We start from the raw sequence: 25,112 nt of genomic DNA on the forward strand, positions 1-25,112 counted from the left end.
ACCATTTTCAATGGTTTGAGTTTATAAACCTATTATAAGATTTTCTCAAATGTTATGTGGAGCTTTGGCATCTGAATTTTGACAAATGTATGCTACATATATAAATACAATTCAAAACGGATTTTAAAAATATGTTATGTGGCAATTCGTGTGATATTTCAAGTCTCCTAAATGCATTTTAAAAATATGGGCATCATTAGTAATACCTATTGCAGAGTAAATCAAACGTAATGTGTTCATATTTTATTGCAGGCCTCCTGGTCATCTATGCAGACTCCAACTCTAGCCTGTGCAACAGAGAATATACCTCCTTTGGACAACCACCCCCCCCCCCACACACCTTATGAATACTCTGAACCTATAGATGCCACTCACATTTCACGTCATACAAATGTCATTCCACATGATATCTCATTGTACTCAAACTGTGGGCCTATTGAATCGCCCCCTTGTCTACAGTATATTGGATACACTGATACCACAAGTTATTGTGGGGCAACACCTAACCATTGTTATAGAGGTCCATAAGCATTTGTCACATGTAAATAGTGTTGTAAAAATAAAATTTTTTGTGTGTGTGTGTGTGTGTGCGTGTCAGGAGAAAAGCAAATGTGATGTACTTTCAGGCATTGGAATGAAATGATCAGCCCGTCACTATATTAAATAAAATCGCGGTTGTTTTTTCTTGCATTCCATCCAGAGTTTTGTCCACTGTCTTTCTACCGTCAGAATCAGAAGATACAATCTGTTGCTAGCACGCAAAGTCAGTTGTCAGGCTAAGGCCCCACGACATATTTGCTGCCTTCTCAAAAGCCTGTATCAAATAGTTACCCGTCCTAATTTTGTAACATAATTCACCTAGTCAATCGAAGATATGCATTACATATGTAGTTGATAATGTATGATGAAACAACCCATAAGGAGTATTAATCATCGATTAGTGTGTTGACTATTTATGTGAGAATGTTTAAAAAAGGCGCGTTGTTCGGATGCAACAAGTGTCCAAGCGCTGTCATAGATTCTGTTCTCAATAACCGATGTCAAGTATTGTTTGTTTGAGAACATAGGCTGTGGTTCAATTAAGAATTATGTTAAGTTTCTACACCAGGTTCTTATACAAAGTTGTATTATTGCATTAGCTAGGATATTTACATTAAAGAGGGATAGTGTCCCATCAGGAACAAGATTTACTAGCTAACGTTAGCTAGCTAACTACGAGATAAGCTAAGAAATTGGCTCAGCATGGACTTGTATCACGTTTTGGAGATGATAGGAGAGGGCTCGTTTGGACGAGTGTATAAAGGGCGTAAAAAATTCAGTGGCCTAGTAAGTACACTTAACTATTATTAGTAATAATTATAAAGTCTTGACGTTAACTAAACAAACCTGCCTGTAATGAAAACATACGTTGAATGCACTTCGAGAACTTAGAAGTTCTCTGAATCATTATGCGTGTCCACATTGTTTTAGTCATCAAGTACTGCGCTCCCTGTTTAGGTCGTGGCTCTGAAGTTTATTCCAAAGGTTGGCCGATCAGAAAAGGAACTGCGTAGTCTAAAAAGAGAAATTGACATCATGAAGGGACTTCAACACCCAAACATTGTTTTGCTGTTGGACAGCTTTGAGACGGAAAGGGAGGTGTGTTAATGCCGATTTAATAGACCTTGCATACATTAGACGGGGTTTTTGCAATTTTTAGAATTGCAAAAACCCCGTCTAATGTACAGCCATCAAGCCAAACAATTACCTTTTAAGCTATTGCCTACGTTAGCAACGTAACATTGCAATGCTATCAATGCAGGTTGTTGTTGTGACTGAGTATGCTGAGGGAGAATTGTTCCAGATTCTGGAGGATGATGGAAACCTTCCAGAAACTCAGGTAAAGCCGTCCAGGCTGTAATATGATGTTTCTAAAAAATAATATAATACATGCAAAGTAGGTAAAATATGAAATATAACTATAGCAGACAGTAACGCTATATACTTTTAATTCTATGCGAAGGTCCGTGAGATTGCCTGCCAGTTGGTCTCTGCCTTGTATTATTTGCATTCCCATCGCATCCTTCATCGAGACATGAAACCGCAGAACATTCTTTTAGGCAAAGGAGGCGTGGTGAAACTGTGTGATTTTGGGTGAGTGTGTTTGGTGTTAAACGAACAGCCTTTCTTGTGAAGGGAAACTTAGCGATGCCTTTAGTCTGTTGGCTATATCACTCTTACTGATGACAGCCCACGCTTTGTCACTCATCACATTGAAGGAGTGGAGGACGCAAACGGAGAATGATTCCCATTTAACCAAATTGTGTTTCTCCCTCTCGTTCATTCTGTCTGCATGTTTGTTTGTGTGTGTCTATGTTTCATATCCTCCAGATTTGCCAGAGCGATGAGTGTTTCCACCCTGGTTCTGACCTCCATTAAGGGGACACCTCTATACATGTCCCCAGAGCTGGTAGAGGAGAAGCCCTATGACCACACTGCTGATCTCTGGTCTCTGGGCTGCATCCTCTATGAACTCCACACGGGGGCGCCGCCCTTCTACACCAACTCCATTTTTCAGCTGGTGCAGCTCATAGTCAGGGACCCAGTCAAGTGGCCGGACACTATGAGCCAGACATGCACGGTACCACAGAGTACTTGTTAAATAAATATATTTTCATCATTATTTTTGAAAGTTTTGTGTTGAAACAGTAATGAATTGCACTATAACAGAATTTGTGTGCGTGATTCATTTTGGAAATCAAGTGATTAAAAATGTAAAAGTCAGCTCATGTAATGAATAATGAATTGTGATAGTAGTTACATATTATGAGTTGTATCAGTACAAATAATTTCTTCAATCTTTCCATGACAGACATTCTTAAAGGGTTTGTTGACTAAAGATCCCCAGAAGAGGTTGTCATGGCCACATCTCCTAAAACACCCCTTTGTTTCTGATGGAGTTGTAGGTAATACTGTTTTTAATTCTACATTATCTTTTGATGATGGACCTCTTCATAATGTATGTCATTTATTTAGCGGATGCTTTTATCCAAAGGGACTCATTCTTCTATATGGGCCGTCCCAGGAATCGAACCCTCAACCTTTGCCATTACATGTGTATTGCTCTATCAACCAAGCCACATATATCTTCAAACAGTACACAGTCATATGAAAAAGTACACTCCCTGGAAAGTTGTCTTCTTTAATGTCACATATTTGTGACATTATGTCACAAGTTTAATAAACTTAACTCAAGTTAAATCACAAAAATTCTACTTGGAAACCATTTATGCAATAAAAGTAAACATAAATGCAATTTCCCTATGTGGAACAATGTAGTACACACCTACCACCTTCATTAAAATGGCTAAAATTCAAATCAGGTGCATCAAAACAGATCCAACTGGTCATGTACTAATGGAGAAAATTCCAGACCACTGGCAATCTACATAGAACAGTGTTTAAAAAAAGGGCAGCTTTTCTGGGGGTGTGCTTAATTTTACCCCTTGAACTTTTGTTACAGCCTGAAATGAAAGGGTTTTTGCCACTGATCAACACAGGCATTGTGGGTGAATGCTTTTGTAATCAATTATTTTCTGTTTTCTGTTTATAATTAATTTAGAACATTTTGCAGATAGTATTTTTCACTTTGTCATAATGGATGTTTTTGTGTTGATCAGTGGCAATAGTTCCTAATGAAATCAATTTAATGTTGTAACAATAAAATGGGGAAAAGAACAAGGGGGAGCCGCTTTTGAGTGCCGCTGTAATATGACACATTAAATGCATGAAGACCTTTTCTAAGACATCACTCTAATGTCATTGAGTTGTTGTTGTGGTCTTTAGTGCTGTCCGACCCTGGTGCGTCCAGCCCTCTGACTGTAATTCCCAGCCCAGATGTACAGGCTCTGAAGCTCCAGCAGGCTGCACAGAAAACAGTGCCACGTGGTGGAGAGGGGAGGCTGCTCCGCAAGGCAGGAGAACAGAGAGACAAGTACAAGAGGAACAGACAGGTGGGCGGACTGGGCACGGTGTCAAGAATGATTATACTTTATAGAAGTGTGTAATCATAAGTATGTAGGACATGAAAAGCTGTAAGGACAAGCTGTTCAGTTCCCTTATTACCACACTCATTTGAACTCTGCTTAGGTGGGAAGTGGAAAGGCAGTAGCCACCAGTCAGGTTCCTTCAAGGACAGCGCCTGCAGGAAAGCCCCTGTCCAAAGACAGCCTGTCGCCTCCCTCCCATTGTTTGCATCAGGATTTGTCACAATCAACTGCCAATCTGAGCCTGAACCCCAAAAAGTCAGCCTGTGAGGCATCCGACAACAGGTACAGTAGACACAAACAGGGTAGCCAATTCTCATCCCAGGTAGGGTTCTTCAGTACTTGCTAAAGTAAGACCTCGAAACTCCCAGTCTGTTAACCAAAGGCTGCTGTTCTCTGAGCTATGGAAAGCATTCCCACGTCTGATGGTTGCGTCACCAGGTGTGTGGTAAATGTTAAAAACTTCGATGAAGGCTGTGAAGCTCAAATGTTACTGATGGTATACAAAGTGGTTCATGTGAATGTGAAAGGAGGTTCCCCATGTCCTCGTCAGGGGTCAGATTAGTCGGGACTATGAGCAGGAGTTCCCCTCTGTGGAGGTGGGTCCCCGGCAGGCCCTGAGGCTGCCCCAGTCCGAGAGGAACCTAGATTGGAGCAGCCTGGGTATCGTTAGGTTCCACAGCCAGGTTAGTGTCAGCTCCTGGATTGCCCACCTTAGGGTCAAAGACACTAATTTAAAAACTGGGGTTTTGAATTTGAACAAGTTATTTGCAACATATGAATTTAGCTTCAGCCTATCGTGGTTTGTTAATTTTGGTGCTTGTTTTTGTCAGGATGTGGACAGTGAGGAGGACTGGGAGAGATTGGTGCAGAAGACAGATCCAAGGAAGCAGATGTCCGTGTCCAGCGGAGAAACCATTAAAATCATACATCGATTAAAAGAGAAACTGCTGACATCCAAAGTCCTGGTAACTACTCAAAAGCCATTATTGTTGAATCTAGGCAGTCAAATCAAAGTTGAAATTCAGAAAATATATCCGGTGTTTGAATGTCATGCCTCTGCACACTGATGAGCCAAGCAGAACATTTCCCAGCAGAACATTGTCCAGACCATCACACTCCCTCCATCGGCTTGTTGTCTTCCTAAAATGCATCCTGGTGCTATCACTTGTCCTTGTAAACGGCGCACACCTACACATCAGGCCGTCCACCTGATGTAAAAGAAAATGGGTTCATTGGACCAGGTGCCCTTCTTCCACTGCTCCAAAGTCCAGCTCTGACGCTCGCATGCCTATTGTAGGCACTTTCGACAGCGGACGGGGTCATCGTGGGCACTCTGACCGATCTGCGGCTACGCAGCCCAATATGAAGCAGGGTGCGATGCACTGTGTGTTGTCACACATTCCACCCGCAACCGTCATAAAAATGTTCTGTGCCACAGTAGACCCTGTCTGTTTGGACCAGACAGGATAGCCTTTGTTGCCTTAGACCAGAGCTCTGAAAGCTCTGCCCTAGAACATTGAAGAGACTTGGGCGCCAAATACCCTGTCGCCGGTTTGTGGTTTGTCCCTCCTCGGACCACTGTCGGTAGGTACTCATCACTGCTGACTGGGAGCACCCCAAAAGCCTTGCTGTTCCAGAGATCCTCTGACCCAGTTGTCTGGCCATAAAAATGTGGCCTTTGTCAAAGTGGCTCAGATCTTTACTCCTGCCCATTTCTCCTGTATCCAGCACATTGATTGTGAGAACTGATTGTTCTACCCAGACCTTGACATATGCCCCTGTTAGGAAATGATCAACGTTTTTTCCTTGCACCTGTGAGTGGTCATAATGTTTTGGCTCATCATTGTATAAACATGGCATTCTAAGTGTCTTCCTTAGAGTAGGACAGACGCCTCATATACATATATACAAGTGCCTTTTTTTTTCATAATTCAAATCAAAAAGTGACACCTTCAAATATTTTAGATTCATAACACAAAGTGAAACATGTCAAGCCTTTTTTGTTTCAGTCATGATGATTACGGCTTACAGAACATGTAAATCAAAAATCCAGTATCTCAAAATATGAGAATACATTTTTTTCCAGAAATGTCAACCTGAAAGAGAGCTCTAATCAGCTAATTAACTCTCTTAGCCTTCAGTACACACAACCAGAATCATGAGGAAGACTGCTGACTTGACAGTTGTCCAGAAGACACTCATTGACACCCTCCACGAGGAGGGTAAGCCACAGAAGGTCATTGCTGAAAGGGCTGGCTGTTTGCAGAGTGCTGTTTCAAAGCATATTCATGGAAAGTTGATTGGAATGGAAAAGTGTGGTAGGAAAAGGTGCACATGCAACAGGGATGACAGCAGCCTTGAGAGGATTGTCAAGCCGATTCAAGAACTTGTGGGAGCTTCACAAGGAGCGGACTGAGGCTGGAGTCAGTCCGTCAAGAACCGCCACGCACAGACATGTCCAGGAAATGGGCTACAAGTGTCACATTCCTAGTGTCAAGCCACTCTGAAACAGAGACAACTTCAGAAGCGTCTTACCTGGTCAAAGGAGAAAAAGAAATTCAGTCCTCTCTTCAGATGAAAGTAAAGGTCCCAGAGTCTGGAGGAAGAGTGGAGAGGCACAGAATCCAGAGTCTGAAGGTGCCTGAAGTCCATTGTGAAGTTTCCAGTCAGTGATGATTTGGGGTGCGATGTCAACTTCTGGTGTTGGTCCACTGTAGGGCTGCACGATTTGGATAAAATATAGAATCGCGATTTCTTTTACTAATATCACAATGGCGATTTTCAAACATGGGTGTAAACTAGGGATGTGCATTGGACAAGATTTTACTATCCGAATAGTTTTATTCTAATAGTATTCGGTTAACCGAAATACATGTTTTTAAAAACTACCGATACAACATGAGCCCCACTACATAACGCACAAGTGGGTGTCGTTCTCAATTAACATCTGCTCAATTAGCCGTTTGTGTGAGAAAAAGAGCGGATGCGCGTATAGAGGAAGCCGTGTGATAGACTCGCAAAACTCGGCAACAGTACTATAAGGCAATATTTATCAACACATATAACATTGAGTTTATTGGATGGAAGAGTCTAGAGAAGCTAGTTAGCTAAGCTGGCCAGCTATATGCTTAACTCACCCCATACGGAAAGGAAATGTATTTTAAATATATTTTTGCAATGCTAAATGTATGTAGAATGTATGCTGAATATATGTCAAATACATTTATCTTTATTCAAAATACATATCAGGTATCAAAATGTATTTCACCTTTTATTCTGAAATGTATTTGAAAATGTATAAATACATTTCAGTTTTGTCCAAATGTATTTCACCGTCAACAATGCTGTCATTACAATTGTTAGGTCCTGTGAAAGTAAAATGATGAAATGTAATTACCGACGTATTGATTGTCACATTTAGGTGTTGAAACACATTTTATAGATGTGTACGTTACCAAATTACATTTAATCTTAGTCATAAATATAGTCTAACATGCTAAAGTAAACTTGGTAATATCACTACTTGCCTCTCCTATGATCCTAATCCTGTTTGGTGTAGTGGTTAGCACTCTTGATTGTGGAACATAAGCTCGCAGGTTTGAAACACCACCTTGCCTATTGTCTGATATATTTTAAAAATGCATTAAATGCATTTTTTACAAATATATTTAAGCGTCCAATTTCAAACGTTTTGACATATATTTACCAAATGTATTCAGGAATATATTTTCCAAATGTGTTTATTTTCCGTATGGGCGTTTTCTGCACTCTTGAAATGCCTTTCGATTCTATGGCTGAGCTTAACGTAGCATTTTGTGGCCAAATATTTTTCCCGTAGGTAACATTAATTAAGTAAATATATTATATCTTCCCTTGGATTAGTTAAATTTCATCCACTTGCTAACATTTGCGTCATTCTGGACCCCACCACACTACAGTACTACCACTCATACTGACGATTGTAAACAACAAACATGGGTGACGTAAAAACGACTTGATAAAAACGTATACCTTTTATAAATGTCGTGGTATATTGTCATATGTAAACATTTTAGATTTTATTTTTAATAGTATTTCAAAAAATAATATATTATATACAGTAATAATAATAATAATAAAATATTATATATAAATATCAATTTATTTCAACCAAAAATACATAAACGTGAAAAATATATGGGGGAACCAATGTAATACACACACAAGTACTCGAATAATACATTATTTTTGGGTATTCGAATATTAGACTATCCATGCCCATGCCTAGTGTAAACAGCTTAGATAATTTCACTTAAAAATAGAGATCGTAGCCTTCTTAATGTGCTATTAAACTGAATAAAAGATCAAGTTAACGTTGTTTTCTATTTTACACATATTACCAATTTGAAAGTGCAGCCTGTGTTTAAATGTTCGTTTAACTGCTCATATAATGCAATGGCGTTTGCAGCATGCCACTCGCTAGCTAAGCAGAAGTATTTGCTAGCAGTTGCAGTGTTAACTCAAACTAACATTGAAAAGTATTTGAACAAAATTAGACCAGGTATTTATGTAATCTACAAAATACCTACAGCACCCGCTATATATATATATATATATATATATATATATATATATATATATATATATATATATATATATATATATATATATATATATATATATATATATATATATTTAACTTTTTTTTTTTTTTTTTTTGCTGAAAATCACGTAAGTTGGCCATTTGGATCGCAGGTCAATATCGCAATTTCGATTATATTTTTGTGCAGCCTTAGTCCATTGTGTTTTATCAAGTCCAGAGTCAATGCAGCTGTATGCCAGGAGATTTTAGAGCACTTCATGCTTCCATCTGCTGACAAGCTTTATGGAGATGCTGACTTCCTTTCCCAGAAGGACTTTGCACCTGCCCACAGTGCCAAAACAACTGGGAACTGGTTTGCTGCCCATGGTATTACTGTGCTTGATTGGCCAGCCAACTCGCCTGACCTGAACCCCACAGAGAATCAGAGGGGTATTGTCAAGAAAATGAGACACCAGACCCAACAACACAGACGAGCTGAAGGGCGCTATCAAAGCAACCTGGGCTGCAATAACACTTCAGCAGTGCCACAGGCTGATTGCCTCCTTTTCGTACAAAAAGGAGCCCCTGACTAAGTATTGAGTGGAAATGGAAAATACTTTCGATTATGAAACCGTGGAGAAATTCCATAATCGGGATAATCGTAAATCGGGATAATCTTCACATGAGTGACTTGAAAAAGTTCTGCCCATCGCTGAAGTTTCCCTGACTGCTTGTTTTATTTAAGTGGCGCGCACATCTCCTCTCACGTTGTACTACGCCACTAAACATCCTCTGCAATGTATGGTCAATGAAGCCAAAATTAAATGTCATTATGAGTTGGTATTGAATTTTTTTATATAAAGAATGAACTAGATTTCCAATTCCTTTACAACAGGACTAGTCTAACCACTACACTTAGTAGTCTACAAAAAAAAGCTTCTGATCATCTCAACTTCCTGCTATATGCAAATACCTGTCCATTCCATTACCATGGAAAATAAGACGTTGAAACAATGTTGAGCTCAACCAAACCAGTGATATCCTAGAAGCCACGCAGATACAATACATGCAGAAAAAAACCTAATTATAATTTTGTTTATATTGTAGGCTAATTGTTAACGCTTTTCTACTGAAAGTGACATGAGAAGACAAATAGAATATGAAACCCCCACTTCTAACCAACAGAACTCTTATTATAAGAAAAGCTCAAACTCTTTAGAACATTGCAGTATAGTAAGCTATTGCGTAATTCGAATCAGACTGGCTTTAGGACCACACTCAGGCACTTTGCTTTGAGGTACTGTAGTTGCTAGATAGGTATGGTTACCATAGTAGGGTAGAGGATACGGTTGCAACTATCAGCTGTGATCTCTGGCTCATGAAAGTTTGGTAATCAAGCTCAGTGTTTTTCAACCCTGCTCCTGGAGGCTCCTCGCCCTCACATACCTGAGTTAGCTCATCAAGAGCTGATAATGAGCTTATAATTTGAATCAGGTGTGATAGAACAGAGAGAGATCTAAAGCATGCAAGTTGGGGTGCCTCCAGGAGCAGGGTTAAAAAACACTGACCTAGCTGACACTACCTCCCATAACGTATTAATGAGGTAGATATTTATCTTATCAGAGTGTTTTTCTAAAACCGGTAAGGTATACTTAGGCTAACGTTATATATGTATATAACATTTATATTTCGCTAACTAGGAAACAGTCTACATTACACTAGGTTCACCTCACTCACAACTAGCACCGTATGACACCAGCCAAGAAAAGACTGAAGTTAGACAAACTGGTATTTTTATATGCAATGCAAAGTGAGTTACACGCAAAGTGTTACAGCTAGCTAGGTATGAGACATTAGAAGCTATAGCTAACTAACTAGCTTAGAAGTTAATCTCTTGAAAAGTTGGCTAGTGTTGTAGTTCCCTACATAAGTAGCTGCATTTGACCTTTCAACCTAATGTGGGTCTTCTAGATCAAACATTGCCATCTGGTTCTGCAGGCGTCAATGTACCTCAAGTTGTTCATGTCAATTTTATGTCCTGAATTTTAGCAGGATCAGATGGTGACCGTGAGAAGGTCCTTGTCAAAGCAGGATCAGACAGCCAGGGAGAAAAGGTCAACCAGGGAGCTGAAATGTTGTCTTTTTAGGTGGATAACCTAAAGAAAATGAGTTATGTTATGTGTAGCCCATATCTTGAATATTCATATTTATTAGCAGAACCAGAAGGATCTTGAGTCAACCAGTGTAGATATGCCCGAGAGTGGTGGAACTTAGGAGGTGAGGTTGTGAAATTCAAGTACAGTACTGGCAAAATGTACATGTAGATTACAGATCAGCCACACACATTGAAATACAGAGATCTGTTGTAGCTCTTCACTAATAGCGCACATAATACACTATGTAAACTAAGTAATATTAAATGAAATTGTTGAATGCTGTATTTTGCGAGTGTCCATCAGTGCACATACAGCATATGGCCAAAAGTATGTGGACACCCGACCATCACACCTATATGAGCTCGTTGACCATCCCATTCCAAAACCATGGGCGTTTGCAGAAACATATTTGTCCCCACTGATGTATCCATTGTGCAGTTGCACCAGGGCCTGCAGTGGGTGGGTGGCCTGTGCTTGACCTCTATAAAAATTATTTTAAATAGTGTGTTTCTATGTGGTTATCACAGTCAGTCATACTGCTTTACAATGTTTCGTCCCGGGGGTCCGTGTAAGGACATCTTGCACCCCGGCCTGGCGTCACCATTCTACGCTAGTGTTTGTCCCCCTCACATTTGAAATCAAACCTACGTCCTTGATTATGAGGAATCTTCACATCAAATAGTCTTATTGTTAGCTAATAAGGCGCCCATAAGTCAATATCGGTAAGAAATGAAATCTATTTTCACCTCTCATCTCTTGCCAGTCACCGAAGTGTTCCTGACAACTTGTGGAGCGCATCTCACTAATTGTATTGTATAGATTTTACAAAAAAAAAAACGTTCTCCAAACTCCATTGCAGGAATGCAATTTTAAATTACGAAAAGACCCATTATTTCCATCAGCCATTTATCGGTCTCTTACCGGAAACGTCTTAGAACCACTTGATTGTGCTTCACTGTCCACCAAGAACGTGTCCTAAGGTGGAGGTCTTCGTGTGATCACGAAATATATATCCCTGCCGTACTGTATCCATGACGTTTTTATCCGATACCCAAAACATCCGTCAGATTTTTTTATAAAATCCATACCCAATCTGACTGATCTCTAAAGTCGGCTATATCCAATCTGAAATATGCCAGGAATGAGGGATAATCAGATCTTAATTTTTGTCTGATAATTAGGATACCAGATACAGTAGAAATGTGTCCGAAAGATGACAAGGCTGGTTTAAGTCCGCTAAATTGTTTAAACCTGTCTTGCAGTGGCCATTGATGTTGCACCAGCATTTTGTGTTATCGCTGGACATTCCTATTTTAAAATATGGAGCCGTGTGTATTATACATATATCTCGCTCACCCTTTAATGTGTGCATTTTCATTTATTTGTTGAATAGGAGTTTGAGCACGAATTAGGCCTACCTGTCCTGTGTACATGTGTAAACTATAAAGGTGTGTGTGGGCTGTCTGACAGAAGGCTAATTAAAATGAACGTCCCTCAAGAGTTAAGGGGCTTCTATATTATCATCACTTCACACACAAAGTCATCAGTGTTTTAGGCTATTCATTGCGATGTTTTTAATCAGGATAAAATCGTAAATCGTGGATAATTTTGGACAGGATAATCGTGGCATGAAATTCTCATATCGTCCCACCCCTAGTGCATGAATTAGCATACTCAGGAAACCATTGCAGGTGTTAATTAGATGATTAGTTAATTAGCTGATTAGAGCTCTTCTCAGGTTAATTTCTGTATTATACATTTTTTATTCTAATATTTTGAGATAATGGATACTTTGAGGTAATGAGCTGTAAACCATAATCATCAAGATTGAAACAAAAATGGCTTGAAATATTTCATTTTACTTTGTGTTGTGAATCTAGTATATATGAAGTTGTTTTGATTTGAATTACAGAAAATGTGATTAGGTGATTACCTGAACCAAATCTAATTTAATGAGGATAAGTATAAAAACCACTGCTGTGGCCATCACTATCCTCTTGCAATAGGACTAGCTGGATGTCAAAAACAGTGCAAGTAGTACCTCAAAGGTAATTTAAATAAAAAAAGAACTATTCAGCATGACAAAATAGTTGAAAAGAAAAGCTTTGAGTGAGGAAAAGATGGGTACAATTCTGGCTTTACTGGCAGAGGGAAACAGTTACCGTAACAATTTCAAAGACGGCGGTTCATAAGAACAAGGTCAAGAAACAAACATTGGGGACAACAAATCTACAGACTGGCAGAGGGCGAAAACGACTGTCCACTGACCAAGATGACTGTCAACTCATTTGAATGTCACTCAACAACCGTAGGATGACATCAAGGGACCTACAAAAAGAATGGCAAACGGCAGTTGGGGTGAAGTGCAAAGCGAGGACGGTTTCGAACACCTTCTTCCTTCTGCTTCCCCAATTCTGAGAATAGTTTTTTTCCAGTAGGACAATGCTCCATGCCGCACAGTCAGGTCAATCAAACTGTTGATGAACCCCTGATGGACCCTGTGATGGTAAGCCCACTCTCCCAACCTGAACCCCATTGAAAACCTCTGGAATTTGATCAAGAGGAAAATTGATGGTCATCAAACAAAGCTGAGCTTTGTGTGCCAGGAGCGGCATAATGTCACCCAACAGCAATGTGACAGATTGGTGGAGATCATGCCAAGATGCATGAAAGCTGTGATAAAAAATCAGGGTTATTCCATCAAATATTGATTTCTGAACTCTTCCTAAGTTAAATAATATTAGTATTTTGTTGTTGAAAAATAAATATGTATTTTTTGAGGTCTGAAAACTATAAATAAATACTCTAAATGACAGTAATTGTATTTGGAATCTGGGATTAATGTTGTCAGTAGTTTATAGAATAAAATAAAATATTTTTCTCAAATACATACTTATGAATAGTAAAACCAGAGAAAGTGATCATTTTGCAGTGGTCTCTTATTTCTTCCAGAGCTGTATGTGTGTGTTTTTTTATATATATATATATATACACACACAGTTGTGCTCAAAAGTTTGCATACCCTTGGAGAATTGGTAATATAGGTAAACATTTTAAAGAAAACATGAGTTAGCAGGCAAAATAAATTTCTTATTCATATTCAATTGTAGGTTATAACAGAATGGCACAATCATAAAACAAAACAAAACAAACAAAACAAATAAAATGAAATTACCCCTGTTCAAGTGTGCATACCCTTAGTTCTTAATACTGTGTTTTGCCCCCTTTAGCATCAGTGACAGTGTGCAGCGTGCAATAGTTCACTATGAGGCCCCAAATTCTTGCAGGTGGTATAGCTGCCCATTCGTTTTTGATAATGCCTCCAGGTCATGCAAAGTCTTTGGTCGTCTTGCATGAACCGCACGTTTGAGATCTCTTCAGAGTGGCTTGATGATATTAGGGTCAGGAGACTGTGATGGCCACTCCAGAACCATCACCTTTTTCTGCTGTAACCACTGGAGGGTCAACTTGGCCTTGGGCTTTGGGTCATTGTCGTGCTGGAAAGTCCAAGAGCATCCCATGTGAATCTTTCATGCAGAAGAATGCAAGTTGTCTGCCACTAACTTCTGAGGTAAGCCTAGTTCAGCCGGCCCGCAATAAAAAGTGTTGGTTGTTGATGACTTCCCAAGATTCAAACCCGGGTTGCCCACGTCAAAGTCTGTGTCTTTAACCACAGAGCCACAGAGCTACACACAGAGTTATACATTTGCCAGGTGTCGGTATAGCCTCTTGACATTATATAATTTTGTCATGCATTAACGTGACGCCAAGTTTGAATATTTCATTAGACAACATCAACCATTGTGTTAAACTAAGTAACGTTTCTAATTAAGTTTACCTCCACCACAAATGGCATCTACGAACTGTATGGCTTTTGCCACTGGCAGTTTTAACAGCTTATTAGCCATTCGTGAATTACATTGATACAATAACTACTGTATCAATATAGGTGACGATAACCGACCATTTCGTCAAGTGAACAGATGAGAGAATCATGTAGTCAGCAAAGTTTTTGTCTATCCTGAACTAATCCTAAGACATAATTTGAATATCCACCAGAAATAGTCATAATATAACCGTAAACCACTGACAGTCTCATTATCATTGCACCTGTCAGTGGGTGGGATATATTAGGCAACATTCTGTCCTCAAAGTTGATGAGTTAGAAGCAGGAAAAATTGGCAAGCGCAAGGATCTGAGTGACTTTGTCAAAGACCAAATTGTGATGGCTAGATGACTGGGTCAAAGCATCTCCAAAACTGCAGCCCTTATGGGGTGTTCCTGGTCTGCAGTGGTCAGTACCTATCAAAAGTGGTCCAAGGGAGGAAAAGCGGTGAACCGGCACCAGGGTGATGGGCGGGCAAGGCTCTTTGATGCACATTCAACAGATGAGCTACTGTATTGCACTGGGCATGCTAGGGAGCAGAAAGGTATTGTCAAAAGACCTGCGTAACAAGGTAATGGACCTGTATAAAGATGGAAAAATATATAAAAAGATATCCAAAGCCTTGCAAATGCCAGTCAGTACTGTTCACTCACTTATTAAGAAGTGGAAAATTCGGGGATCTCTTGATACCAAGCCAAGGTCAGGTAAACCAAGAAAGATTTCAGCCAAAACTGCCAGAATAATTATTTGGGATACAAAGAAAATCCACAGGTAACCTCAGGAGAAATACAGGCTGCTCTGGAAAAAGACAGTGTGGTTGTTTCAAGGAGCACAATACGACAATACTTGAACGGAATACCATCCTCAATGTGAAGCCTGGTGGTGGCTCCCTGATATTTTGGGGGTGTGAGTTCTAAAGGCACAGGGAATCTTGTGAAAATTCATCGCAAGATGAATGCAGCATGTTATCAGAAAATACTGTCAGAAAATGTTGATTCTTCTGCACGAAAGCTGCGCATAGGACACTCTTGGACTTTCCTGAATGACAATGACCCTAAGAACAAGGCCAAGTTGACCCTCCAGTGGTTACAGCAGAAAAAGATGATGGTTCTGGAGTGGCCATCACAGTCTCCTGATGTTTATATCATCAAGCCACTCTGTGGAGATCTCAAACGTGCGGTTCATGCAAGACGACCAAAGACTTTGCATGACCTGGAGGCATTAACGTGATCGCTTCTGTTCCTCACTCAACTTTCCTTTTCAACTATTTTGGAAAGGAAAGAAAAAGGTGCAGTTGTATCTTAATTTTTTCCCGGAGCTGTCCATGCAGACAGGCATGTAAGGTTGGGTGACTTATAAAAAAAGTTGTTCACGTACATACTGTTGGTCACAGCACCTTATTAAAAGAGGAAAATGGTCAGACAGGATTTTTCTGGATTTCAAACTATATATTACCAAGAGCTGATGGGTACACTGTACAGACACTAAGAGTTTGTAAACTTTTAAGGCTACATCGTTCATTAATATACAGTCTTGACACTTTCAGATAACCAGCAGGTCGATAAATACAGATGGGCTGTGGTCTGAGTCTTAAGGAAGAGCTGGTCAACTGGTTTCAGGGTACTTCTTTGGCTGATACCGGATTCACTTGTGCTCCTGACTACAACTGTGTCGTCATGAGCAATTAGCCCATGAAGCACAATGAAGATGGAAGCTCCACCCAATTAACTACATTAAAATGTCAGAAACCAATAATTGAGCTAAAACTGTTTTGGTTTGTCTTATCCAAATGCATGCTTTGAAATACACCCTTTGTTCTTGGTCAGCTATTAGATGGTGTCCTGGAGGGGGCATGTCAGATCCGTCAGCTGCTGAAGGTCCTTTCCAACCTAATCTTAACCTCTGACACAGAAGACTCCCATGGCATGAGACATGAACTTAAACTACCTAATTTCCTATTTAACCTGGTCCAGGATATTGTGGGAAATCCAGTGGTCGTTAAGGTTCGTATCTACTTTTGATATTATCTGTGCTATGTATAGTTTTTGACTTGAGATTTTAATAATTCAATGAAATTGATCACCTAAATTAAAATAAAATAGCCTGTAAGGTAAACAAGAATTTAAATGTTAATTAGTTGGATATCCCTTTCAATTAAATTGCCAACTCTTGTTTTGTATTTCTTTGCTTGATAATGATGTCCTTCAGCAACCATGGAGTCCAACAGTACTGGGGGAAGTGATCATTCTTCTGTTGAATTACTGGGAGAAGCACGGTGACTGGAAACATGCAAAGAACAAGTTTGTTCTGATATTTCTCCTTTGTGCTTAATCATTTTACTATACTTAATAAATTAAGTACATAGTCATCAAAGTATGTAATTACAACATGCTTAATATTTCAATGTCTCTTTACTGTAGACTGGATGATTACGCCACATCCTTTTTAGAAATTCTGCTTTGGCCAGACCCAAACCCTTTAGCTGTAAGTTGGAAACTTGACTGAAAATCCTGTAAACTAGTCGTGTTAAATTGGCTTTTAACAGATTCTGGGTTAACGTGTCTCATTTTCCTTTTCTATCACATGCAAAAGCCGCCAGCAGCGGCTGTTCTGGCTATTTTCTCCCATTGTGGAGTCTCTGTTGAACTTAGCGTTGACAGGATCACTGCCCAACTCAAAAGTCTTGTCTCAGACACAAGTGAGGTGAGCTACATGTGTCTATTTGCCTAAAATATGATGAGAAAATTGTATGGTTAATTAAAAGGTACATGTTAGAAATGTCTTTTGCACTCTGGCCTAGTAAAAAGATAAAAATGTAGTTCCATAGTAAGCATTGAGCTTGTAGAAATGTGATGAAAAGAAAGTGTTGTTGGGAAATGTTCTATGTATTAATTTGATACTTAAAGCAGATATAAAGTCTACACACCCCTTAAAATGCCAGGTTCTTGTGATGTAAAAGAATGAGACAAAGATCATGTCACCTTTAATGTGACCTATAATGTGAACAATTCAATTGAAAAAACTAACTGAAATCTTTGAGGGGGAAAAATGTAAATAGAAACTCACAATAACCTAAACTAATACTTTGTTGAAGCACCTTTTGATTTTATTACAGCACTCAGTCTTTTTGGGTAGGTCTATTAGCATGGCACATCTTGACGTGGCAATATTTGCCCACTCTTCTTTGCAAAAGCGCTCCAAATCTGTCAGATTGTGAGGACATCTCTTGTGCACAGCCCTCTTCAGATCACCCCACAGATGTTCATTTTGATTCAGGTCTGGGCTCTGGCTGGGCCATTCCAAATGTTTATCTTCTTCTGGTGAAGCCATGCTTTTGTGGATTTGGATGTGTGATTTGGGTCATTGTCATGCAGAAAGTTGATCTTCCTCTTCATCTTCAGCTTTCTAACGGACGCCTGAAGGATTTGTTTCAAAATTGCCTGGTATTTGGAATTGTTCATAATTCCCTCCACCCTGACTAAGGCCTCCGGTATGATGTTCTTTGGGTTATGTGCAGTGTTGTTTATGCATCAAACATACCTTTCGGAATTATGGCCAAAAAGTTCAACCTTGGTTTCATCAGACCATAACACATTTTCCCACGTACATAACACATTTTATTTTTGCCAACTTCAGCCGGGCTTGGATGTTTTTCTTTGTAAGAAAAGGCTTCGGTCTTGCCACCCTACCCCATAGCCCATTCATATGAAGAATACGGGAGATTGTTGTCACATGTAGCACACAACCAGTACTTGCCAGAAATTCCTGCAGTTCCTTTAATGTTGCTGTAGGCCTCTTGAAAGCCTCCATTAGCAGTTTCCTTCTTGTCTTTTCATCAATTTTGGAGGGACGTCCAGTTCTGGGTAATGTCTCTGTTGTGCCATATTTTCTCCACTTGAAGATGACTGTCTTCACTGTGTTCTATGGTATATCTAATGCTTTGGAAATTATTTTGTACCCTTCTCTTGACTGATATCTTTCAACAATGAGATCCCTCTGATGCTTTGGAAGCTCTCTGTGGACCATGGCTTTTGCTCTGAGATGCAACTAAGAAAATGTCAGGAAAATCCTACTAGAACAGCTGAACTTTATTTGTGATTAATCAGAGTCACTTTAAATGATGGCAGGTGTGTAACTTCTATTTAACATGAGTTTGAATGTGATTGGTTAATTCTGAACACAGCCACATCCCCAGTTATAAGAGGGTGTGCACACTTATGCAACCAGGTTATTGTAAGGTTTTTTCATTTTTTCCCCCTTGAAGATTTCAGTTTGGTTTTCAATTGAATTGTTCACATTATAGGTCACATTAAAAGTACAAAAAGTTGATTTATCTTTGTCTCATTCTTTTGCATCACAAAAACCTGGCATTTTAACAGTGGTATGTAGACTTTTACATCCAATGTATGTCTTAAAATTCTCCCAATTCGTCAGAAAAACTGAACTGTTTCCTTTCCTAGCTAGATGTGCCCTTACCAGCAGGTTGGGGTATCTGCGATGGCCTCTTATCATTGCTTCTCCAAGCCCTTACTGAGGTTAGCTGCACCTGCACACCTTTGTTTATTGGATGGAAAGTATCAATAAATGTTTTAATTTCAATGTCAATGCATTATTTATTCTATGTTTAGCATGTCGCTGCTTTGGATCCAAGCATTTTGCGCCTCTTGTGGGTGAAAATTGGTACTTCATTGGTGACAACCTCCACCCGAACAGAGTTTTTTTCCTTAAATGGTAAAAATAACACCACATGGGGCTAATATACATGGGTTTTGCCTAAGGAATAGGATCACAGCTCTCTCTTGGACAATACATTATATCTTTGAACTTTTTCCTATTCCGTTAGACCAAATACAGGTCTTTTACTTTTGATGAACTGTCCCTTGATTATTATTGTGGTATCTCACCATTGAGTACAGTGATGATTAAAACCTCTGTAATATATTATCCTGCCTGCTATAACGGAAATTAAAGATTTTCTGTAAATCTGTCTGTTCTGTTTTATGTAAATAATTTTTTCTGTTTCTTTACTTTATTTATTGTCTGCTGGTTTTACAAACAAAACAAAGACACATTTCTGACTGTGTAGTGGTACCTGTATTCTTCTTAAAATCTTCATCAAATTAACAATTTCCTTCTTTTTCATTAGGTCTGTATGTGTTCCTGTCCCTTGCACTGTTTGTACTTACAAAAGACCCGTACAGCTGTGTTCCCTTGTTCTCTGACAGTGACACCGCCTGTGTTGTCACTCTGGGACACCTGCTCAACACTGATTGGTTAGTAAGCTTTCCTTCAAACTGTCTCATTGTTTTCATATTAATTGTTTTCCTGTGATTATTGTAATAAAACCTTTAGTCATTTAGCGAACATGCTTTTGGAGAGCAACTTATGGGCAATTATGGGGTTCATTTTGATGACATTTTCATCCACATCAGATAAACAATTTAAGAAATAACAGCATGTTTAGTACATGGTCCCCCCATTTGGGACTACAACTCCGGTGGGTCTGAGCTTCCTGATCTGGCCCCCATGGCAGTTTATTTTTTACAAACGTCCTTCCTGCAGATTGGTGATCCATATATCTTTGAACCATCTTTACTAGCATCTGCTTGTAATTAGTACTCCAAGGAACAGAACACCACACAAACATGGTCAGCGTTGTTGTTTCAAGTTCTTGTTCTAGATTGTATTGAGGAGATTATGTATGGTTATTACAGAAATGTAGAATTACAAACTTTAGTAATTGGTACATAATTACCTAGAGCGATGGTGCCTTTAATTGTCATAAACACACCCATTATATTTTTGGATGAAATTCCTGTGTTGCTCATTGGTGTGTGTTCAGTAAAAACAATATGAAAAAACAAGGGTTATTGGTTTTACATAATGACAGTTTATCTTTGGGGCTTTGATCCTCCCCCTTGCAAAAGCAATCCAAAATATGCTCAGGTGTTACCAATCACCATTAAAATCACTCATAATTAATTGGCTTCCACTTTTCAGGATAGAAATCTGTGGTTTTTGTAGGTTGCATCTGTTGGATAGTGAATTGTACAGCAAACATTAAAACATGAGCACCAAGGAGCTTTCAGAACATCTAAGGGACAAAGTTACGGAAAGACAGATCAGGGGATGGTTGTAAATGTTTTAATTGCCTTGGATTATGATCAGAATGATTATTAAGAAGTGGAAGGTTTATGGCATAAAAAATAAAACATTCTCTAAATTGGATGATTAACAAGTAGAAGAATAGTGATTAGAGAGGCTACCAAGAGGCGAATGACATCTTTGGCCAAAGTGTGCCTGTGACAACAATATCCCAAGCGCTCCACAGATCTGTACAGTATGGTAGCGTGAAAAGAAGGTAGCCATTTGTCAAGAGCACCTATCTTGAATTGTAGTGTGGCACCTAGCACCTCACTCAAACAACACCAGCCCTATTGTGAAGCATGGTGGTGGCAGTATATCATGTTATGGGGATGTTTTTCATTGTCAAAGACTGGGGCACTCAGCTCCCATCTCCAAGAAAGCTGAAACTAGGACAGTAGTTTGCCTAAACAACAACCCAAACATACTGCCAACGTTTCAGTGGAATGTAGCTAAGTAATAAAAAGTAAAATGTCCTTGAGTAGCCCTGTCAGAGCCCTAACCTGAATCCATTTCAAATTCTGGAGTGTGACTTTTCCTCTCAAAGGAACTCGGCAGTTGAACAGTATTGTGAAATGTACCCAAATCTAGATGTTCGGTGAAATATTACCAGTCAAATTTTTATACATAGTTTAATTTCACAAAAAATCCCTTAAATGTGTGGTGTGTGGATGACTGGACAGCAGTCCAAATTTATATGCAAGAAACTGAGGCACTGACATGACAAGATGTTCAATGGTTCAAAGAGATTGCGTGGACCAGTGGTGTCCGAACAGTTCTACGAAGGCCCGAGTGTCTGCAGGTTTTCGCTCTCACCTTGTACTTGATAGTCTAATTAGGTTACTAATTGGTTAGTTTCTAATTGGTTTACCAAAAACCTGCAGACATTAGGCCCTCTGTGGAAGTGTTTGGACACCCCTGGCGTAGACATTCTACAGACACTAATGAGTCTATCACTGCAATACTCTTACGAATCAGGGAGTGCCTCTTTGTTTGCAGTATGTCCAGGCCATCTGATGGGACATATGCCCCGCCCAGGGGCAGTGACTCCAGTCGGAGCAGCTTATCAGTGTTGAGCTGCCACCTGCTGTGTTTTCCCTTCGCCCTGGACCTGTCTTCAGAGACCATGGACCGACTGCTCCAGTTGTATCACAGCTCTGGCATCGTCTCTGGCCTGCTGCAGGTGAGGTTTTCCCATTACAGCAGCTTTGAGCATATATTGTGTACAGACTGGATTGGGGACATCCATTCGCTGGAAGCACAAAGCCCAGATGGCAAGTCCATTCATCTGTTGACAGTTGGAGAAATGGCTTGAGCTGTGCTCCATTTTCTAGAACACTGCTGTGCATACATTTTACTGGGCTATGACAGATTCTTTGGGAGAACATTACCATCACCTTTGGATTTTGGTATAGGCATTGACAGGGCTTGAAGACCCCACTCTCAATTGATCTCCCTGTCTGTTAAAATGTCTATTTGACACAAAGTGACAGTAAAACGTTTCCAGTCTTTATGATGCAGTTTCAGGACAGGTTTGCCCTAGTCGCACTTCCAGCCCTTCCTGTGTTACAGCTGCTGATACGCTCCTATGGCCTGACCTGGCCATATTGGGACAACTGTACCACTAGATTGTGCGGCTCAATGTCTGACTGGTATTTCATGTTTTATGGTTTAACCGGATTGTGTAACCCCCTCCAGCTAATCCAATCACTTCCTCCGGCTCTCCTGGAGCTTCCGCTGTCTCTCCTGTGCCGCCTGCTGCTTTGCGACCCGGGCCGCTCTGTCCCCTTCTTCACAGCCGATGCCAGGGCCCGGGGCTTCTTCTTCCCCCAAGGTGGCGTGGACCCTGAGTGGGGCGGAAGGGAGCAGGCAGGTGAACCCAGGTCTGCGTCCAGGACTGCTAGCTCCCTGCTCTCTGTCCTGCTCCAGTCGGAAGGTGAAGCCCTGTGGGGCTCGGCTGTGGAGCTCCTCACCCTGCTGTCCCAATCTGCCCGTTGCTCCCCCAGGTCCGGACCATCCACTCTCTCTCATCTCAATCTGGAACCTTCCCTCCTCCACCAGGCCCTGGCTCACCCGGATGACCGGGTCAGGGCAGCAGCCTGCAGCCTGCTAGGTAACATGAACCCGTTTGCTCCGCCCACCACCAGCAACCCGCAAAGGATCCAGCTGAAACCCACACTCCTCCATGAAATGACTGCTTGTCTCAGTGACCCGTCCCCTTCTGTACGCAGGACGGCCTGCCGGGCTGCAGGCAATTGGTTAGGACTCATTGGGGAGGCGGGGTTTGGAACAGGGAAAGCCAATTGGACAGAGGCCAGCAGTGCCACTGCGACCGCCATAGATGGGAAAAAGAGCAAAGCAGAAAAAACTGTGTTCTCCCAGTCCCTGGTAGGAGGTAGACACGACTCTGTGCTGAAACGACATGCTGCCGACCGAGAAGACGACTGCGGGTGGGTGGAGGAGGCCAATGCGGCAACGACCGAGCTCCTCCCCCTTATAGCGGACCCCGATGCTCTGACACGCCGCCACTGTTGTGCCGCCATGGCCAACATTGCTGCTGTGGAAGGGGGCGTGGCCTCACTTCTGGAGGGAGACGTGCCCCGCCTCCTCCTACATGCTGCCTGTAACGACTCCCAGCACGCTGTACGACGAGCGGCTGTGGCAACCCTGGGCTTGTACAGCCAACAGGACGCACTACGTCAGGTAAGGATGTCACTGTATCCAACAGAAAGATATCTCTCCCGAAGTTTACACAGTGAAATATATGATATAGTGCTCCGTAAAATAGTCGTAGTGGATCAAATGAAATAAATCTTTTAAAATGTATACTACCAAACAACCAACATTTTTCAATAAAAATGTTCAATATTTATGTCCAACACATTTTAAATGTTTTCCAATGCCTGGTTATCTGATTTATGATGTAATGTTCTTTAAAAAGTGTGTTACGTAGGTTTACTACATTTCCAATACAGCAACAACAAAAATGTGTGCCGAGGCCGGCTGTTGTGGATTGTTATCCCCCTCATGAACCTCTTGTTTACAAAATAACATTCTTTATTTGTCAGTCTTTTTGGTATATAATTGATTGTGTTTTTCAAAGGTTGCTATATTTCCTGTTATGGTCTACCAACACTATCTTTACACACTTGCCTTGGGTCATCTAACTCTGGATGCAACCCTGCATGTCCGGTCACACACACAAACGCTCTGTCTTGCACAAACTCTCATTAGAACGTACGCTCACTTTCTTATTTTAAACACATGCGAGCGCGTGCACACTCGCTTTCCCTCTCACACACATGCACATATACATATTGTCATTTCATCTTTTTATCCACATACATAAACACACTAGAAGACCATATTCCAACCTCTCATATTTGTGCCTTAAGGCTCTGCTGTCCCTTGGTGCACGTGAGAAGCTCCGTCAGGCTTCACAGCATGTTGCGTCTCCACAGTGTGACTACCATCAGATCATCAGCCTGCTATGAAGACCAGTCCAGTGGGTGAGAGAATGTGTATCTCTGTGATCAGTCTTGTGGAATCAGCCAGTCTGCCTTTCGCTTTAGTACCGGGATTTCCTGTGTAAGCTGGAAAGTGGATGCTCTACCCTACAACTGTCATCTGGAGAGCAGACATTATTTAATGTCTTTATTTGGTCATAAAACTGAATGTATAAAGAATATATTTGTTTAGTTCAGGCTGTATGTTTGGAGTGCCTTTATTTTGTTTTTATAGCACTGTGAGGTCTGGACTTGTAGGATGCAATTCAAGTTTTTCAAATGTTTGTATGTGTGATATCTTGGATTTGATTAAAACATTGCAGTTTCTATCATGAAAGTATGGGTTATTTAACAATGTAACTCAATAATAGCACTTTATTGTTGTGGAAGATTTTGTAATTTTTTGCACTTACGTTAATTTATAAACATTGATAAGTGGTCTGTCAAAGTAAATTTTAAATGACGGGGCATAATGTGATATCAACGTTTTACCATCTTGAGCCAGTCATTTGATTAGCAATTTAACTATTTATGAATTATTTTAATTGATTATTTAACGGAGTAGAATTACTTAATTTGAAATTTATTAATAGCACATTGATGACAGGACGAAACCACCCGGGCGCTAGACTGTGTACAACATAGTTTTCAGAACAAAATGATATTCAAATATTTAATATTTTTATCGTAAACTTTAAAATGTGACTTGATACTTGAAGTAATATCAGTGGTGGGAGTGCAGGGATTTTCCTGCAACATTATTGGCATTTTGGTTGCCAACTTCCACTCGTTTGAAGCAGATGGGAAGGGATTTGATGTTAGGGATTTCCT

At 40.3% G+C, this 25,112-nt stretch overlaps 1 protein-coding gene across 2 annotated transcripts; it reads left to right on the plus strand.

Annotated features, from left to right (window-relative positions):
* Positions 1-1,007: 1,007 nt before the first annotated feature.
* On the plus strand, positions 1,008-24,613 carry stk36 (serine/threonine kinase 36 (fused homolog, Drosophila)). Of its 2 annotated transcripts, none has more exons than XM_020048643.3 (20): positions 1,008-1,326; positions 1,498-1,638; positions 1,802-1,879; positions 2,003-2,133; positions 2,371-2,620; positions 2,852-2,945; positions 3,826-3,992; positions 4,129-4,310; positions 4,579-4,711; positions 4,859-4,993; positions 16,458-16,634; positions 16,840-16,931; positions 17,052-17,115; positions 17,224-17,334; positions 19,092-19,166; positions 19,260-19,362; positions 19,778-19,904; positions 21,754-21,958; positions 22,474-23,478; positions 24,171-24,613. In XM_020048643.3, the coding sequence occupies exons 1-20, from the start codon at positions 1,243-1,245 to the stop codon at positions 24,267-24,269; spliced, it is 3,453 nt and encodes a 1,150-aa protein (XP_019904202.2). In that variant the 5' UTR covers positions 1,008-1,242; the 3' UTR covers positions 24,270-24,613. The 2 variants fall into 2 exon arrangements, with proteins under 2 accessions (XP_019904202.2, XP_010868724.2); XM_010870422.4 differs by having other exon boundaries at positions 1,009-1,326; positions 21,775-21,958.
* Positions 24,614-25,112: the final 499 nt, after the last annotated feature.

The sequence above is a fragment of the Esox lucius genome, chromosome 7 (genome assembly GCF_011004845.1).
Source record: "Esox lucius isolate fEsoLuc1 chromosome 7, fEsoLuc1.pri, whole genome shotgun sequence".
Lineage (NCBI taxonomy): Eukaryota > Metazoa > Chordata > Actinopteri > Esociformes > Esocidae > Esox > Esox lucius.